The following is a 19,306-nucleotide window of genomic DNA, read 5'->3' as shown; positions in this document are numbered from 1 at the left end:
TTCCCTACAGGACAATGAGAAGCGGACACCGTTGCATGCCGCTGCCTATCTAGGAGATACAGAAATTCTAGAGCTACTCATACTATCAGGTAAGGTTATCATTGAAGAGAAGGATTACGCAACGACTCATGTCCATCGGACTTTGACTTCTGTTTTGATGCTTGTTGTGTTTGCATGTGACCGTTTCCCTCATACTTACCACCATTAAGATCTTATGTGCAGCCGATGTATTTAAAAATGTAAAAAAAACATTCTAATGAAGGCCATTGACAGCTGAAACGTCCCGATTTTAACTTGATTAGTGAAGCATCAAGATTTTAATTGTGAGCGAGAGTCGCACCTGTTACTCCAATGTCCTCATGATTTTGGGTTGCACCTCATCTCACGTTGGCTGAGCTCCTTCTACTCCTCTCCACTCAGTGACATAACATTTTCTTCAGAGTGTTGCTGTGTAATGGAAGTCCAATTTCCAGAATAGCTCTCTACAAGAGGCTTTCTGTGCGTTCTAAATGGCACCCTATTCCCTATATTGTGCACTACTTTTGACCTGAGCCCTATGGGTAGGCCTATGGGCCCTGGTCAGAAGTAGTGCACTATGAAGGTATTAGGGTGATGTTTTGGACACATCCTTTATGTGCTCCAGCTATTTAAGATGTTGCCTTATCAACCCCAGTGGCCTAATTAACGGTCTGTCACCTGTCTTTCTGTCTGTCTGTCCCAGGAGCCAGAGTAAATGCCAAAGACAACAAGTGGCTCACTCCTCTGCACCGGGCCGTGGCTTCCTGCAGTGAGGTACGTGTACTGATACTGACACACACACCTGTGCATATGTGTTTTACTGTTAAATGTGTTGTGATTTTTAAATGCACTTTAAACAAAGTTGAACATGATTTGAACTGTGCTCCTGTAGGAGGCAGTCCAGGTGCTATTGAAACACTCTGCTGATGTGAACGCCAGGGACAAGAACTGGCAAACGCCGCTACACATCGCTGCGGCCAATAAGGCGGTCCGCTGTGCCGAGGCCCTGGTCCCTCTCCTCAGCAATGTGAACGTGTCGGACCGGGCCGGGCGCACTGCGCTGCACCATGCAGCCTTCAGCGGACACCTGGAGGTTAGCAATTAGCATGGACATGATTACACACTGTAGTCAACACTTTATACCTGTCCTATCCCCAGGTTTACGGTGCATCCGATTAGCTACAATGGTTGTATGTAGTAGGGCTGTGACGGTAATTGGATAACCTTGACAGTTTTGGATGAAGACCGCCATGAAAATCAAATTACCGTCAAAAATGCCAACATGTTTTTATCAACTTTATTTTAATGTAGATATACGCTATATACCCATAGCGGGAGTGTTAACTCTTGATTACATTGTTTTGCTGACTTAGTCCATCTATTAAACTGTATACATCTCCTCCTCTCTCCAACTATCTTTCGATGTGCCACAATCAGCAGATCTGCTATATGTGCTGATAGGAGAGAATCTTTTGAAGGTCAATTCAGTTCATTGGGGAGGGGGTGAGGTGAAATGTGGGGACAGTGGATAACTATAGTATCTATAGATATATCACCTACAGGCTGGGGTTGGGTGGGTAGCCTCTGCCCTTCACCTCTGACCTTTTTCATTGTTACAGTAGGTTGGAGGAGTGAGGTGAAAAAGATGGCTCTCATTGCAACAACAAAAAAGCATACCATCACCTATTTGGGCACATTTCAGTTTCAAACCTAACGGCGATGGAGACCCAGATGATTTGGACCAGCCTGTTTGCAGAATATGCGCAAAACCCGTAGGCTAACATAGTTTGGAAAGCAATTGGCTATTGCTTCAAAGAGAAGACAATGAAAAGACTAATCTGTATTTTAGTTATCAAAATTCTCAACTTAATTGAGCGAACAGTATTTTTGGCATTGGCTATATCCCCGGTGAGTGTGCATATTCACTTTCTTTATCCCTGGGTCAGTGCCACTTGAAAGTCATATTGAAAAAGATTCTGCTAATCTCTATAGTCATATAAAGTGTAGTAGAATTGCACGATAAAACATATTTTAAAAAGGCCAAATTTTTTTTCCTGTAAAGAGAAACATATCTGATATAGCCTAGCCTAGCCTTACTCCATCACGTGCTGCAATGAACAGCCGTTTTTTTGCAAACGGTGATTGAGTTATATTATTAGCCTAAATGATGACTATCCAATTTACTAATCACATTAGCAATAGTTAGCTATCTTACATAAGTCTGTAAATGTGATGATGCATAGAATGCTTTATATATTTTTTATGGTGAAAATTAGCTTCCCCTTAACTTGAGACTCGCATGCCTATGAGCAAGACAGTTAGGCCTAAACACTCTGTTTTCCTTTGCTAATGTTTCCCCCGTCCGTCCGTCGGCTGTCACTTATGTCGATGACTGTGTACATACGGCACGCCAATCACCGACACCGGAAGTCCCATGACCGTCACAGCCCTAGTTGTATGCTTGAGTTTGTTCAAGAGAGGCTTTGACGCCAGATTTTTGCAGATTTTGCTTTAGTTTTCCTCAGCCTGTGTTTTGTTTCTCTCTCCTTTTCCTGTTAGATGGTGAGACTGCTTCTCTCCAGAGGAGCCAACATTAATGCTTTTGACAAGAAGGACCGCCGAGCAATCCACTGGGCTGCTTACATGGGTAATGAGTTGACCACATCATTTACATTCTGACTAATGTGACTGAGTCCATCCAAATCATCTTGGTTCCTGGACTCTGTCCACACATTTCAAGGCTGCGTTGAAACAATGACTGGTAAATGATCCAAGACCAGCTCAGTTAATCCTTACCGTTGTGACAATGAGTCGTCATTATGCTGCATAGAATGTACATGATCTTAGGGGCATTGGTCAACACAATGTAAGTCATTTAATTGATGCACCCGACTATCTGTTTATCCTACAGCGACTGTATGCAGTAATCATACAAGCCCCTATAAACCAGAGTTCCACTGTTAGCACTGAGGCGGTGTGCAATAGTAGGAAGACCACTTTATGCAGCTCACCCTGTACTATCAGTTCCCATGTAAATAACATGACTAAGTCTACCTCTGTTTTTAATGCTTTACTGGGAAGCTTATCAATCAAGGAAAAAACGAAAAATGCTAAAAATAGCCCATATTAACATATGCAGCCTAAGAAACAAGGTCCATGAAGTCAATAACTTGCTTGTAACAGATGACATTCATGTTCTGACTATCTCTGAAACTCACTAAGATAATACCTTTGATACAGTGGTAGCAATACATGGTTATAACATCTACCAAAAAGACAGAAATGCCAACAGTGGTGGTGTTGCAGTCTATACTCAGAACCACATTCCTGTAAATCTTAGAGACGATCTAATGTTAAATACTGTTGAAGTAATATGGTTACAGGTTCATCTGCCTCACCTAAAGCCCATTCTTGTGGGAAGCTGCTATAGACCACCAAGTGCTAACAGTCAGTATCTGGATAATATGTGTGAAATGCATGTGATATCAACAGAGAAGTATATTTTCTGGGTGATTTTAAATATTGACTGGCTATCATCAAGCTTGGGGCGGCAGGTAGCCTAGAGCATTGGACTAGTAACCGAAAGGTTTCAAGACCGAATCCCCGAGCTGACAAGGTAAAAATCTGTTCTGCCCCTGAACATGCAGTTAACCCACTGTTCCTAGGCCGTCATTTTAAATAAGAATTTGTTCTTAACGGTCTTGCCTAGTTATATAAAGGTTCAATTTAAAAAAGCTGCTCACTCAGGGAAAAACTTCAAACTGTAGCCAGTGCCTGCAACCAGGATCAGGTTGTCAGTCAACCTACCAGGGTAGTTAAACAGCACTGGAATTAAATCATCAACATGTATTGATCACATCTTTACTAATGCTGCAGATATTTGCTTTAAAGCAGTATCCAAATCCATAGGATGTAGTGATCACAATATAATAGCCATATCTAGGAAAATTAAAGTCACAAAGGCTGGGCCTAATATAGTGTATATGAGGTCATACAAGAAGTTTTGTAGTGATTCATATGTTGACGATGTAAAGAATATTTGCTGGTCTGTGGTGTGTAATGAGGAGCAACCAGACGCTGCACTTCATGAAACTACTTATTCCAGTTACTAATAAGCACGCACCCATTAAAAAATGACTGTAGAAACTGTTAAATCCCCTTGGATTGATGAGGAATTGAAAAATTGTATGGTTGAGGAAAAATGTATGGCAATTAAGTCTGGCAGCCAAACTGATTGGCAAATGTACTGCAAATTAAGAAATCATGTGACTAAAGAAAAATAAACTACACTATGAAACAGAGAAATTATATAAAGAATGATAGTAAAAAAGCTTTGGCACCTTATATGGAATTTTGGTGAAAAAAGCCAACCGCTCCTTCATTCATTGAATCAGATGGCTCATTCATCACAAAGCCCACTGATATTGCAAACTACTTTAATTACTTTTTCATTGGCAAGTAAGCAAACTTAGGGATGACATGCTAGCAACAAACGCTGACACTACACATCCAAGTATATCGGACAACATTATGAAAGACAAGAATTGTACTTTTGAATTCCGTAAAGTCCGTGTGGAAGAGGTGAAAAAATGGTTGACTATCAACAATGACAAGCCACCAGAGTCTGACAATCTAGATGGAAAATGACTGAGAATAATAGCAGACGATATTGCCACTCCTATTTGCCACATCTTCAAGTTAAGCCTACTCGGGAGCGTGTGCCTTCAAGCCTGGAGGGAAGCTAAAGTCATTCCGCTACCCAAGAATAGTAAAGCCCCATTTACTGGCTCAAATAGCCAACCAATCACCCTTTGAACTTTTGGAAAAAATTGTTTGACCAGATACAATGCCATTTTACAGTAAACAAATTGACAACAGAATTTCAGCATGCTTATAGGGAAGGACACTCAACAAGCACAGCACTTACACAAATGGCTGAGAGAAATTTATGATAAAATGATTGTGGGGGCTGTCTTGTTAAACTTCAGTGCAGCTTTTGACATTATTGATCACAGTCTGCTGCTGGAAAAACTTGTGTTATGGCTTTATACCCCATGCTTTAATGTGGATAAGGAGTTACTTGTATAACAGAACACAGAGGGTGTTCTTTAATGGAAGCCTATCCAATATAATCCAGTTAGAATCAGGAATTCCCCAGGGTAGCTGTTTAGGCCCCTTGCTTTTTTTATTTTTTACTAATGACATGCCACTGACTTTGAGTAAAGCCAGAGTTTCTATGTATGCGGATGACTTAACACTATACACGTCAGCTACTACAGTGACTGAAATGACTGCAACACTCAACAAAGAGCTGCAGTTAGTTTCAGAGTGGGTGGCAAGGAATAAGTTAGCCCTAAATATTTCTAACTTAAAAGCATTGTATTTGGAACAAAACACTCACTAAACCCTAAACTAAATCTTGTAATAAATAATGTGGAAATTGATCAAGTTGAGATGACTAAACTGCTTGGAGTAACACTAGATTGTAAACTGTCATGGTCAAAACATATTGATGCGGTAGTAGTTAAGATGGGAGAAGTCTATAATGTCTACAATAAGGCAATGCTCTGCCTTCTTAGCAACACTATCAACAAGACAGGTCCTACAGGCCCTAGTTTTGTCGCACCTTGACTACTGTTCAGTCGTGTGGTCAGGTGCCACAAAGAAGGACTTAGGAAAATTGCAATTGGCTCAGAACAGGGCAGCACAGCTGGCCCTTGGATGTACACAGAGAGCTAATATGAATAATATGCATGTCAATCTCTCCTGGCTGAAAGTGGAGGACAGATTGACTTCATCACTACTTTTATTTATGAGAGGTATTGACATGTTGAATGCACCGAGCTGTCTGTCTAAACTACTGGCACACAGCTTGGACACCCATGCATACCCCACAAGACATGCCTCAAGAGGTCTCTTCACAGTCCCCAAGTCCAGAACAGACTATGGGAGGCACACAGTACTACATAGAGCCATGACTACATGGAACTCTATTCCACATGAAGTAACTGACACAAGCAGTAAAATTAGATTTAAAAAACAGATTAAAAAACACCTTATGGAACAGCGGGGACTGTGAAGCAACACAAACATTGGCACAGACGCATGCATACACACACACATACGATAACATATGCACTATACATACACATGGATTTAGTACTGTAGATGTGGAGTAGGGGCCTGAGGGCACACAATGTGTTGTGAAATCTGGGAATGTAATGTTTTAAAATTGTATAAACTTTGGCAGCAGCTAATGGGGATCCATAATAAATACAAATGTTCTTATCCCAGTGAGTGAATGAATTGGCTGTGTGTTAGCCTCACAGCTCAGCTGTATGGTCTACCTCTAGTGTGTTATGTCAGAATGATGGACTAAGTATGTTGATAAGATGTAGGTTTTCAATTGTACTAACACGATGTAGGTATTGCTAATGGTGCTGTGTACCACTGTAAACTAACCTCTCTCTCCCTCTCTCTCTCTCTCTCCATCTGTCTCTCTCTCTCTCTCTCCATCTCTGTTTCTCTCTCTCTCTCTTTTCCCCCCTATAGGGCACATTGAGGTGGTGAAACTGCTGGCCTCTCATGGATCAGAGGTGTCCTGTAAAGACAAGAAGGCCTACACCCCTCTCCACTCTGCAGCCTCCAGCGGCATGATCAGCACGGTCAAGTACCTCATGGACCTTGGGGTGGATGTGAGTCAATTCATACATACACCTCCCCGCATTCAACTGTGTAGTCGCTGTTCAATTACAACGCCACGAAAAGACAGAGCTCTAGTGTGTTGGAGAATGATTTCCTTTCAAGTAATGAAGATATGGAGGTTGGGCCAGGGGGTTGGGACCCAGTGTGTTGGGGCCAGGGGGTTTTCATAACCAAGTAATGAAGAGATGGAGGTTGGAGCCAGTGGGTCGGGTCAGGGGTTTTTCCTAACCAAGTGACCTGATCAGGAATGTATTGTTTTGTTCTATTCCCCACCCCCTCTCTCTCTACCCACTCTCCTCCCTCTTCTCCCGCCAGATAAATGATCCCAATGGGTACGGTAACACCCCCCTCCATGTGGCGTGCTACAACGGCCAGGACGTGGTGGTCAATGAGCTGATTGAGTGCGGCGCCAACGTGAACCAGGTGAACGAGAAGGGATTCGCCCCGCTCCACTTCACGGCCGCCTCGCGCCACGGGGCGCTCTGCCTGGAGCTGCTGGTGGGCAACGGGGCCCACGTCAACATCAAGGTGAGGAGACAGGATGACCAACAGTGTCTGTACTAAATGGCACCCTATTCCCTTTATAGTGCACTACTTTTGACCAGGGCCCACAGAGTAAGAAGCCTTGATGACACTGTGCATCCCAAATGGCACCCTATTCCTTTTATAGTGCACTACTTTGGGTCACTGATGCAGCACACGGCTTAGTATGCCTGGACCAAATACATTCAGATACCAATGGATTAATCCTAACAATACAAACTAAATGCAATAAAGCGTACTTCCACCTGTGGTCAGCAGCACAGACTGCAGGGTGAACCTTCTGTCTCTCTCTCTCTGCAGAGTAAAGATGGAAAGACCCCCCTCCACATGACGGCCATCCACGGACGCTTCTCCAGATCTCAAGCTATCATCCAGAATGGTGAGTCTCTGTGAATGCTCTCAACAGAATATATATGAACCAGTAGCCTCTTCAGCATCTTGTCTTTTGTCTTAAAACCGTGATACACTGGCACAGAGCAATGTTACTGCAACGTGGTTGAACATTTAGCTTCATGATGCCTCTAGGGTCAAGTGGCTGGTGTGTGTGTGTGTGTGTGTGTGTTAGGTGCTGAGATCGACTGTGAAGATAAGAATGGAAACACACCCCTGCACATCTCTGCTCGCTACGGCCACGAGTTACTCATCAATACACTCATCACGAACGGCGCTGACACAGCCAAGTAAGAGAACACAGTTTCCAGCAATACTGCAACATGCATCTGCAATTCTGTCATTGACCGAATTCCAGCTTGGAGACTCTCTGCTCAACACATGAAATGGCCTCCATTGTGGTGTGTGGGTGGTTGATAGACTGAGCATTGCAGTGTGCTGTAGGGTTTAATGAGGACTGTGATGAGGTGCCGTTTCTAAACTCAGCTGAATGAACTGGAAGTCGCTCTGAATAAGAGTGTCTGCTTAAAGTATAAAATGTTGTTGCAGACGAGGCGTCCATGGGATGTTCCCCCTCCACCTGGCTGCTCTCAGTGGTTTCTCTGACTGCTGTCGAAAGCTCCTCTCATCAGGCTTTGATATAGACACCCCTGACGACTTTGGAAGGACCTGTTTACATGCTGCAGCAGCTGGAGGGTGAGTGGACTGGTCCAGGCTTTACACCAAGGAATATGTAGTTCATGACCTGGAAAACCCACTCTCCTCCTGCAGTACCATTTCTGTATAATGTGGCTCCATGTTATGGTGGTATTGACTAAATTGTCTTGATATCTTCCTGAAAGAGAAGAGAAACCTGCACACTGCTCTTGCTAGTGTCACTGTTTTTATTCTAGCTTTTATTAGCCTTAATAAAAACAGTGATGCTAGCAAGAGCAGTGTACAGGTTTCTCTTTTCTTTCAGGTTCTCTCATTGTTAAAGTGCAGCTGATAGCTCAGATGTGCGAGGGCCTAAACTTGATATCTTGTTACCAGGAACCTGGACTGTCTGAATCTGCTGCTCAACACAGGTGCAGACTTCAACAGAAAGGACAGCTTCGGAAGGTCTGTCTGTGGCATCAAATAACTTTAATATTTTATCTTTATGATAATGGGGAATATAGTATAGAGGCATATAGGAATTATTATGGGATGTATTGTTTTACATCTCCAATCAGCTGTTTCTGTTGAATGTTTGTGTTCTTCTAGGAGTCCTCTGCATTATGCAGCAGCCAACTGTAACTACCAGTGTCTGTTTGCCTTGGTGGGGTCTGGGGCCAGTGTGAACGACCTGGATAAGAGGGGCTGCACCCCGCTCCACTACGCTGCTGCCTCCGATACAGACGGGAAGTATGTCTCACACTCCTTTCTTACTGTTGTTTTTATTACCTTTATTTAACCCAGTGTTCCCACTGACCTGCCTGGTTAGCTGCCTTGTTCAGGGGCAGAACGACAGATTTTTACCTTGTCAGCTCAGGGATTTGAACTTGCAACCTTTCGTTTACTAGTCCAACGCTCTAACCACTAGGCTACCCTGCCGCCGCGTTGTGTGTGTTGTGGGGCCGTGACCTTTCACATTTCACTGTAGTCTGGAGAGTATGTTGAGTGTTTGAATGCACGCTAGTGTTCAATCTGCAGTGTGAAAGCTTCGCCACGTCTCCTTTGGGAAAGTGTCTCTGCTTGATTGTCTGTCTTGATGTTGGTGTAATGATTAGTGAACTCTTGACCTCTAGGTGTCTGGAATATTTGCTACGAAACGACGCTAACCCAGGGATCAGGGACAATCAGGGCTACAACGCAGTGCATTACGCGTCTGCATACGGACACCGCCTCTGTCTGGAGCTGGTGAGTCAAAACCACAGGATACTAGATGCCCTGCATCCACAGACCAATTTCCCTGCGTCCCAAATGGCTGTGGGGGCCCATAGGGCTCTGGTCAAAAGTAATGCACTTTATAGGGAATAGGCTGCCATTTGGGAAACAATCATTGATATTCAGTAGGTTTTAAGGTGTGGTTGCATGTTTGTCGTGGACGCATCGTCACTCTTGATGTTCTTTTTCCAGATTGCAAGTGAAACACCTTTAGATGTGGTAAGTGCCAGTTGGTAACTTTTCCTCACACTTGCTTGTTTAAGGTATGGATGCAACACCCCAGTATGTCTGCAGGGGCTGGTCACTGAGATTTACCATGTTACACATGCTACTAGACTAACCTTCCAAGTAAATATGTTACAAGTCTGAACTGGTCGTCCTTGTCTTTCCTCAGCTAATGGAAACCTCAGGGACAGACATCCTGAACGACTCTGATGTCAGAGCTCCCATCAGCCCTCTACACCTCGCTGTGAGTAAAGCCTACCTGCTCCTGTAGTGGTCTCCATATGACAAATGGCACCCTATTCCCTATTTAGTACACTACTTTTGACCAGATCCTTATAGGCCCTGATCAAAAGTAGTTCACTACATAGGGAATAGGGTGCTATCTGGGATGCAGGCATCGTGTTGATTTTCCACAGGAAGTTGACTGTCCAGACAGACTCACACACCAAATTCCTATCTGTTCCTGATTTGTGTAAAATACATGCATATTCTACACAGTGATGATGAGGATGATTTCCTTATTTTGCCATTTGAGTTAATCAACCTCAGAGGAGAAGTAGAGTGTTTGTTTCTCAATCCCACGCTTGGCAGGGACCTCCGATGTTGATGCTGGGCGGGAGCAAAAATGGGCTCCCGATTGAAAGACTCTGGTCTACTTTATAGGTCTAGTACTGTATTTCTGTTCAGGTGTACCACTGGTCTACTATAGGACATTGATTATATATCTATTCAGGCATACCACTGGACTTTGCTTGAGACTGTGTTTGTGTTTCTATTCAGGCGTACCACGGCCACCACCATGCTATGGAGGTCCTGGTTCAGTCTCTGCTGGATCTAGACGTGAGGAACAGCCAGGGGCGCACCCCTCTGGACCTGGCTGCCTTTAAAGGCCATGTGGAGTGTGTTGATGTCCTCATCAACCAGGGAGCCTCCATCCTGGTTAAAGACTTCACCCTGAAGAGGACCCCCATCCACGCTGCAGGTACACATAGGATATCACATAGAGCTTCTGTAATTAAAAAGTTTTCCTGACCAAGATGGCCATTTGTTTGGTCATTTTGCTAGGACGACAATACCCACTCTAGGGATGTTACATGGTATAGTGTGAAAATGCCCACTAGACACTGATCTAAGGTCATTTTTTGTCATGTTCTCCACTAATGATTGAGGATCGAGGGAGGGTAAGCTGATCCTAGATCAGTGCACAGGGGAGAATTTTATCCAGAGCCAGGTACACAGCTAGCAGGTGACAGGCTTCAATGGCCTCAGCCCCAAAATTCTTTATTATCTGCTGTGTTAACATCATGAGGATGTCATCTACCAACACCACTGTTCTAGAAATCTGTCTGTTCATGTGAAGGTTTAGTCGTCCAGCAATCTGCTCATATCCTCTCTGTTTATCCTCCTCTAGCTACCAACGGTCAATCATCTGACATTCTTATATCCTCTCTGTTTATCCTCCTCTAGCTACCAACGGTCAATCATCTGACATTCTTATATCCTCTCTGTTTATCCTCCTCTAGCTACCAACGGTCAATCATCTGACATTCTTATATCCTCTCTGTTTATCCTCCTCTAGCTACCAACGGTCAATCATCTGACATTCTTATATCCTCTCTGTTTATCCTCCTCTAGCTACCAACGGTCAATCATCTGACATTCTTATATCCTCTCTGTTTATCTTCCTCTAGCTACCAACGGTCATTCGGAGTGTTTGCGTTTGCTGATTGGAAATGCTGACCTCCAGAGTGCAGTGGACGTTCAAGACGGGAATGGACAGTAAGTCACTTTGGTTTTGGATACAATTCCTGAAATAAGAGATTTTTGACACTAGGTCTGCATCTCAAATGGCAACCTATACCCTACTTGGTGCACTACTTTAACCTGTTAGGGACAGATGTTTCGCTAGCGGAACGCCTCACCAATATCCAATGGTATAGCGTGGCGCGAAATACAAATACCTCAAAAATGCAAAAACTTCAATTTCTCAAACATATGACTATTTTACACCATTTTAAAGAAAAGACGCTCCTTTATCTAACCACATTGTCCGATTTCAAAAAGGCTTTACAGCGAAAGCAAAACATTAGATTATGTCAGGAGAGTACACAGCCATTTTCAAAGCAAGCATATGTCACAAAAACCCAAACCACAGCTAAATGCAGCACTAACCTTTGATCTTCATCAGATGACACTCCTAGGACATTGTTATACAATACATGCATGTTTTGTTCAGTCAAGTTCATATTTATATCAAAAAACAGCTTTTTACATTAGCATGTGATGTTCAGAACTAGCATACCCACCGCAAACTTCCGGTGAATTTACTAAATTACTCACGATAAACGTTGACAAAAAACATAATTATTTTAAGAATTATAGATACAGAACTCCTTTAGGCAATCGCGGTGTCAGATTTTAAAATAGCTTTTCGGTGAAAGCACATTTTGCAATATTCTGAGTACATAGCCCGGCCATCATGGCTAGCTCATTTGACACCCACCAAGTTTGGCCCTCACCAAACTCCGATTTACTATAAGAAAAATTGGATTACCTTTGCTGTTCTTCGTCAGAATGCACTCCCAGGACTTCTACTTCAACAACACCATGTTGTTTTGGTTCGAAATAATCCATAGTTATATCCAAATAGCTCCGTTTTGTTCGTGCGCTCAAGTCACTATCCGAAGGGTGACTCGCCGGCGCATTTCGTGACAAAAAAAATGCAAAATATTCCATTACTGTACTTCGAAGCGTGTCAAACGCTGTTTAAAATAGATTTTTATGCTATTTTTCTTGTAAAATAGCGATAATATTCCAACCGGGCGACGTTGTATTCATTCAAACACTGAAAGAAAAACATGGAGTTGTCTCGTGCACGCGCACTCCAGTGTCATTGTTCTCAGCAGGACCACTCACAAAAACTCCTGCTGTTTTTCGACTGGAGAGCTCTCATTCCACTTTCTGGCGCCTCCTGAGAGCCAATGAAAGCCTTACAGCGGAGATGCTGTATTTTTGATAGAGATGCCCTAGAAGGAGAACAAATTGTCAGACAGGGCACTTCCTGTATAGAATCTTCTCAGGTTTTGGCCTGCCATATGAGTTCTGTTATACTCACACCATTCAAACAGTTTTAGAAACTTTAGAGCGTTTTCTATCCAAATCTACTAATTATATGCATATTCTAGTTTCTGGGCAGGAGTAGTAACCAGATTAAATCGGGTACGTTTTTTATCCGGCTGTGAAAATACTGCCCCCTATCCCAAACAGGTTAAACCAAAGCCCTATGGGCTCAGGTCAAAAGTAGTGTACGATATAGGGTTGCCATTTGGGACTGAGCCTGGCTATTACCAGTTTGTAATATGACCTGTTGTCTTGTGTATCAGAACCCCTCTGATGCTGTCGGTGCTGAGCGGACACACAGACTGTGTGTACTCACTGCTCAACAAGGGAGCCAGCGTAGAAGCCAAAGACAAGTGGGGCAGAACAGCTCTACACAGAGGGGTGAGGAGGAGAGCTGGCTGTACGCGCTCACACACAGAAAGAGAGGGAGAGGCTTGTTCTGATCTAGGGATGGGGCCATTGAACTACTAGGGATGGCTTTGGTGTGGGATCTAGCATGGAATATAAATTATGGCCAAATATACCTATTATGATTCCTTATTATTTAATTGATTATGACTTAATCAATTCCGTTCTTGTCTCCCCTCCCTCCCTCCCAGGCGGTGACGGGTCACGAGGAGTGTGTGGAGGCCCTGCTGCAGCACAGCGCTAGCTTCCTGGTTCGGGACTGTAAGGGGCGGACCCCTGTTCACCTGGCGGCGGCGTCTGGACATATCGGGGTGCTGGGGGGGCTCCTACATGCCGCTCAGTCAGTGGAGACCCTCCCCGTCATCACAGACAACCAGGGCTACACGCCACTACACTGGGCCTGCTACAACGGTACGTACTGGACTGAAGCTCTTTTCTGATTCACTCTCCAACACTGTAAACATGTCCCTGAATTAGGCAGGCCTTACAATGGTACGTACTGGACTAACTGGACTGGAGCTCTATTCTCTCCTCCATGAAGTGTGCACTCATTCACTCCCTCTTGTGGATTGAAAAGCATTAGATGGGTCTGGATGGAGCAATGTGGGGGAATGAACAAGACTACAACACTGTGGGAGAAGTAGGGTTATGACTCTCAGTGGAGGAGCTTACACTGAAACAGGACTTTGTCAGGGATTGACATAGCAAATGTTGTGGCTAAAACGTTTTTTTTTACTTCACCATTGTCAGATCCATGGCTTTCTCTGAGGGTATTGTTGTGGTCTGCAGTAACGTCATCTTTTTCCTGTATGTAATGTTTCCCGCTGGAGCAACGTATTACTTTGATTCATTTCATTTAGAATTAAATCTTCCACTAGGCCATGACACGTGTGTAGAGGTGCTGCTGGAACAGGAGGTTTTCCACAAGACCGAGGGCAACTCCTTCAGCCCCCTCCACTGTGCTGTGATCAATGACAACGAGGGGGCTGCAGAGATGTTGATTGACACTCTGGGGCCGGCCATTGTCAACGCCACTGACACCAAGAACCGGTAACTACAGCACACGAGAAAGTCCTTTTGTTCTGGGGAATAATGTTGTGAAAATTACCTCTGGGGTTGGAGGAGGGATTGTCAAACTGTACTTGATAATAACACTCCTACTCGATATCAATGAAAACAGTTTCCTCTCTCCAGGACCCCCTTGCATGCGGCGGCCTTCACGGACCACGTGGAGTGTCTTCAGCTGCTGCTAGGTCACAACGCCCAAGTCAACTCCCCCGACGCCTCCGGGAAGACCTCCCTCATGATGGCTGCTGAGAACGGACAAACCAACGCTGTCGGTATGCAGTCCCCTCCCCTCCGCTTTGCCTCACCAGCCGGCTTAAGTTCAACAATTTGAATAAGTAGCTTAATTTCCTAATGTAGTTCCTTTTTATGTTTCTGTCTCAGAGCTGTTGGTGAGCAGTGCCAAAGCAGAGCTCACCCTGCAGGATGCAGTCAAGAACACTGCTCTTCATCTGGCCTGCAGTAAGGTGAGCAACCCCACATGAAGATGATGTTCTTTCTGGTTTGAATTTTGTCTGACATGTTTGACTCTGTTTTTAAAGGGGCATGAAACCAGTGCCTTGTTGATATTGGAGAAGATTACAGACAGGAACCTCATCAACTCGACTAACGCAGCCTTACAGACGTACGTATGGTTCAGCTGCATTAATTGGGCCCTGGTCAGAAGAAGTGCACTATATAGGGAATAGTCTGGCAGTTGGGAGGTATCCTCATTTGCTGCTGGCTAATCTGACGGTACTTTCTCCTCAGGCCGTTACACGTTGCAGCCAGAAATGGTCTGACCGTGGTGGTGCAAGAGCTGCTAGCGAAGGGTGCTAGCGTGCTCGCAGTCGATGAGAATGGTAAGATCCGTAAGGCTAACACAATTTTCTTTGGTACTTTTCTTCTCAATGTGTCCACAAATGTTTCTCTCTAATCCACTGCTTGGAAAGTTCTGGGACACTGAAAAGTCCATGGAGTATATGAGTACCTCCGTCCAGCTTCCCACTGTACTGAGGCTAGGATACACTGTCACCACCGATAAATCCACGATAATCGAGAATTTCAATAAGCATTTTTCTACGGCTGGCCATGCTTTTCTCTTGGCTACCCCGGCCAACAGCTCCGCACCCCCTGCAGCTACTTGCCCAAGCCTCCCAGCTTCTCCTTCACCCAAATCCAGATAGCTGATGTTCTGAAAGAGCTGCAAAACCTGGACCCGTACAAATCAGCTGGGCTAGACAATCTGGACCCTCTCTTCCTAAAATTATCCGCCGCCCTTGTTGCAACCCCTATTACAAGTCTGTTCAACCTCTCGTATCGTCTGAGATTCCTAAAGATTGGAACGCCGCCGCGGTCATCCCCCTCTTCAAAGGGGGTGACACTCTAGACCCAAATTGTTATAGACCTATATCCATCATGCCCTGCCTTTCCAAAATCTTCGAAAGCGAAGTTAACAGATCACTGACCATTTCGAATCCCACTGTACCTTCTCTGCTGTGCAATCTGGTTTCCGAGCTGACCACGGGTGCACCTCAGCCACGCTCAAGGTACTAAACGATATAACCGCCATCGATAAAAGACAGTACTGTGCAGCGGTCTTCATCGACCTGGCCAAGGCTTTTGACTCTGTCAATCACCGTATTCTGATCAGCAGACTCAACAGCCTTGGTTTCTCAAATGACCGCCTCGCCTAGTTCAGATAGAGTTCAGTGTGTCAAATCGGAGGGCCTGTTGTCCGGACCTCTGGCTGTCTATGGGGGTACCACAGTTCATTTCTCGGGCCGACTCTTTTCTCTGTATACATCAATGATGTCGCGGGTGATTCCTTGATCCACCTCTACGCAGACGACACCATTCTGTATACGTCTGGCCTTTCTTTGGACACTGTTAACAAACCTCCAAATGAGTTTCAATGCCATACAACACTCCTTCCGTGGCCTCCAACTGCTCTTCCATGCTAGTAAAACTAAATGCATGCTCTTCAACCGATCGCTGCCCGCACCCACCCGCCCATCACTACTCTGGACGGTTCTGACTTAGAATATGTGGACAACTACCTATGTGTCAGGCTAGACTGTAAACTCTCCTAGACTCTTCCAGACTTATATTAAACATCTCCAATCCAAAATTAAATCTAGAATCGGCTTCCTATTTCGCAACAAAGCCTCCTTCACTCACGCTGCTAAACATACCCTCGTAAAACTGACTATCCTACCGATCCTCGACTTCGGCGATGTCATTTACAAAATAGCCTCCAGCAAATTGGATGCAGTCTATCACAGTGCCATCCGTTTTTTGTCACCAAAGCCCCATATACCACCCACCACTGCGACCTGTATGCTTTCCTCGGCTGGCCCTCGCTACATATTCGTCGCCAGACCCACTGGCACCAGGTCATCTAGAAGTCTTTGCTAGGTAAAGCTCCGCCTTATCTCAGCTCACTGGTCACCATAACAACACCCACCCGTAGCACGCGCATCTCACTGGTCATCCCCAAAGCCAACACCTCTTGGCAGCCTTTCCTTCCAGTTCTCTGCTGCCGATGACTGGAACGAATTGCAAAAATCGCTAAATTGGAGACATATCTCCCTCACAAACTTTAAGCATCAGCTATCTGAGCAGCTCCACCGATCGCTGTAGCTGTACACAGCCCATCTGTAAATAGCCCATCCAGTCTACCTACCTCATCCCCATATTGTTTTTATTTACTTTTCTGCACACCAGTATTTCTACTTGCGCATCATCTGGACATCTATCACTCCAATGTTAATTTGCTGAATTGTAATTACTTCGCTACTATGACCTATTTATTGCCTTACCTTCACACTCTGTATATATATTTGTCTATTGTTATTGACTGTACTTTTGTTTATCCCATGTGTATCTCTGTTTTTTGTCGCACTGCTTTGCTTCATCTTGGCCAGGTCGCCGTTGTAAATGAGAACTTATTCTCAACTGGCCTACCTGGCTAAATAAAACATTGTCTTAACACCAGGCTAGGAGATACCAAGTTATTTCATGTTTTTCACCAAAAGCGTTGTAGTAAACGGTGATGCTCCTTAAGTTATCCTCTGCTGTTCTGTTTGTACCCGTCAGGTTACACGCCTGCCTTGGCCTGTGCCCCCAACAAAGACGTGGCGGACTGCCTGGCGCTGATCCTGGCCACCATGATGCCTGTGTCCCCTTGCACCCCGGCACCCAGCCTGTCCTTCACTGCCATTAACCACTACACCACCAGCCCCTCCAAGAGTGTTACTTTCGACAGCCTGCCCGTGCTGCGCAGTGAGCACAGCTCCTACTGCAGCTTCAACAACATCGGCCACCGTGGCCACGACGAAGGCTTCTACAAGGATGAGGAACTCAATGACTCAGACTCAGAGACGTACTGAGAGTGGTGGTGGTCGCTGCCCAGGAGAGGAGCCAGGGAGGCAAGTGCAGGCGGATGGACAGCGAAGTGGGGCAGAGGCCACAAACAAATACACACACCGTGTCTTAAATCACCATAGCCAGCTTTGGGAGGGCATGAGCCAAGACAGTCCGCACAGGAGCCTTAAGAGTCCCGCAGACAGAGAGAGAGAAAGAGGGGGAGGCACAACAGGCTGGCTGGCCCACACTCATCCTCTCGTACCACCAGGAGTCCTTCCAGCAGATACTGGACTTCAGAGGAACTGCTGCTGCTATACCCCATCTTTACCTTTACCCACAAAGGTCCTAAACGGTAGAAAGTGTCCGGCCAACAGACAGACGCACACCTTATGATGGCAATAACCTGTAGTCCAAGGGGATAGTAGCACTTCACTGAGAGCAAAACAGACAGGGACCAAAAGATGTTGAAGAAGCATTTTCAAAACCTGTTTTGACTGTAGAAATGGGATTGAGTGTTTTGGGCTGAGAAAAGACATAAGGAGTGATGTTTCATTTAAGTTTTATGAGCGCGATTGTCATGTTTATCCGCACACTAAGACAGTCAGAACGCACCTAGCCTCTTGTCTGTAATCCATGTGGGAGGAGGGGAAATCATACATTTTTTTATGAGAACATTTTAATAAAATCATTCATGTCTTAAGCTCTGTGGGAATCAAAAAATGTTAGTATTTGCTCTCATGAGTAATTTAAGATTTAATGCATCCCAAATGGAGCCCTATTCTATATAGTACACTACTGTTGAACAGGGCCCATAGGGTTCTGGTCAAAAGCAAGGAAAAGGAAATAGGGTGCCATTTGGAATGTAGTCTTGCATACCTGTATGTGAGAAACAGGACTTTTTAAATTGATGGGAAATATTACATTTGTGTTATTAAACCTACCTGTCCTTTGCTCTCTAGAAAGTAAATTATTCATTCATGTATTCTTTCTTGTGATATTTGTCATTTTGTGCCTTCGTTAGTTACTGAGGGGAGGTTAGGAGAGTAAGGGCAGCTGTATGAGCGAAAACAATGATGCACACTAAGTACTACAACGTTTGAAAAGCACTGATACTATTCCGAGGCATGTGAGGTGGAAAACATGCCTCCATTGGAGAGGAGAAACACTGTAAACCAATGGTAGGACAGCAGCATTTAGATTTTCTTCTGTTGGAAAATAAATATCTATATTATTTGTCTTTGGTCTTATAATCAATGTATTTTGACAGGTTTTGCTTGCTTTAACTTCAAAAAATGAAACCACTCAATCCTTTTGTGATTGCTTGTTCAAATCCCCATTTGTCTCTTTTTGAAGATCATTTTAACTGGAAATATGTACAATACATTTGCTATGTTCATCAAATCAGGAACAGGAGGTTCACAGGTTGTGTCCTTAACTTTCTTTTAAAAGGATGAAACTAGCATGTACATATGAAATAGTGACCGAATTTGAAACTTCCATGAATTATTTCACTATCTGAAGATTGCTGTATATTTTATGAGTAATAAAATAAAGAAATGAGTTATTTAATAATGAA

General features: G+C 44.3%; 1 protein-coding gene across 2 annotated transcripts in view; it reads left to right on the top strand.

Annotated features, from left to right (window-relative positions):
- The window catches only part of LOC115182380 (serine/threonine-protein phosphatase 6 regulatory ankyrin repeat subunit A), a 44,668-nt gene extending 25,362 nt beyond the window's left edge, over nucleotides 1-19,306 (top strand). For both annotated transcript variants that reach the window (XM_029743999.1, XM_029743998.1), the window contains exons 3-26: nucleotides 11-89; nucleotides 722-792; nucleotides 911-1,111; nucleotides 2,578-2,665; nucleotides 6,571-6,713; nucleotides 7,039-7,251; nucleotides 7,567-7,645; nucleotides 7,832-7,946; nucleotides 8,206-8,352; nucleotides 8,689-8,757; nucleotides 8,902-9,042; nucleotides 9,426-9,537; nucleotides 9,757-9,783; nucleotides 9,959-10,033; nucleotides 10,570-10,771; nucleotides 11,481-11,568; nucleotides 13,173-13,290; nucleotides 13,509-13,728; nucleotides 14,196-14,367; nucleotides 14,512-14,657; nucleotides 14,767-14,849; nucleotides 14,925-15,007; nucleotides 15,133-15,224; nucleotides 17,461-19,306. In XM_029743999.1, the coding sequence (XP_029599859.1) occupies nucleotides 11-89; nucleotides 722-792; nucleotides 911-1,111; nucleotides 2,578-2,665; nucleotides 6,571-6,713; nucleotides 7,039-7,251; nucleotides 7,567-7,645; nucleotides 7,832-7,946; nucleotides 8,206-8,352; nucleotides 8,689-8,757; nucleotides 8,902-9,042; nucleotides 9,426-9,537; nucleotides 9,757-9,783; nucleotides 9,959-10,033; nucleotides 10,570-10,771; nucleotides 11,481-11,568; nucleotides 13,173-13,290; nucleotides 13,509-13,728; nucleotides 14,196-14,367; nucleotides 14,512-14,657; nucleotides 14,767-14,849; nucleotides 14,925-15,007; nucleotides 15,133-15,224; nucleotides 17,461-17,753 (3,057 nt within the window). In that variant the 3' untranslated portion in view covers nucleotides 17,754-19,306. The remainder of the gene's footprint in view (nucleotides 1-10; nucleotides 90-721; nucleotides 793-910; nucleotides 1,112-2,577; nucleotides 2,666-6,570; nucleotides 6,714-7,038; nucleotides 7,252-7,566; nucleotides 7,646-7,831; nucleotides 7,947-8,205; nucleotides 8,353-8,688; nucleotides 8,758-8,901; nucleotides 9,043-9,425; nucleotides 9,538-9,756; nucleotides 9,784-9,958; nucleotides 10,034-10,569; nucleotides 10,772-11,480; nucleotides 11,569-13,172; nucleotides 13,291-13,508; nucleotides 13,729-14,195; nucleotides 14,368-14,511; nucleotides 14,658-14,766; nucleotides 14,850-14,924; nucleotides 15,008-15,132; nucleotides 15,225-17,460) is intronic.

This window comes from Salmo trutta, unplaced genomic scaffold (genome assembly GCF_901001165.1).
Source record: "Salmo trutta unplaced genomic scaffold, fSalTru1.1, whole genome shotgun sequence".
Lineage (NCBI taxonomy): Eukaryota > Metazoa > Chordata > Actinopteri > Salmoniformes > Salmonidae > Salmo > Salmo trutta.
The sequence above is the reverse complement of the archived record's forward strand: the minus strand, read 5'-3'. Positions and strand labels throughout refer to the sequence as shown.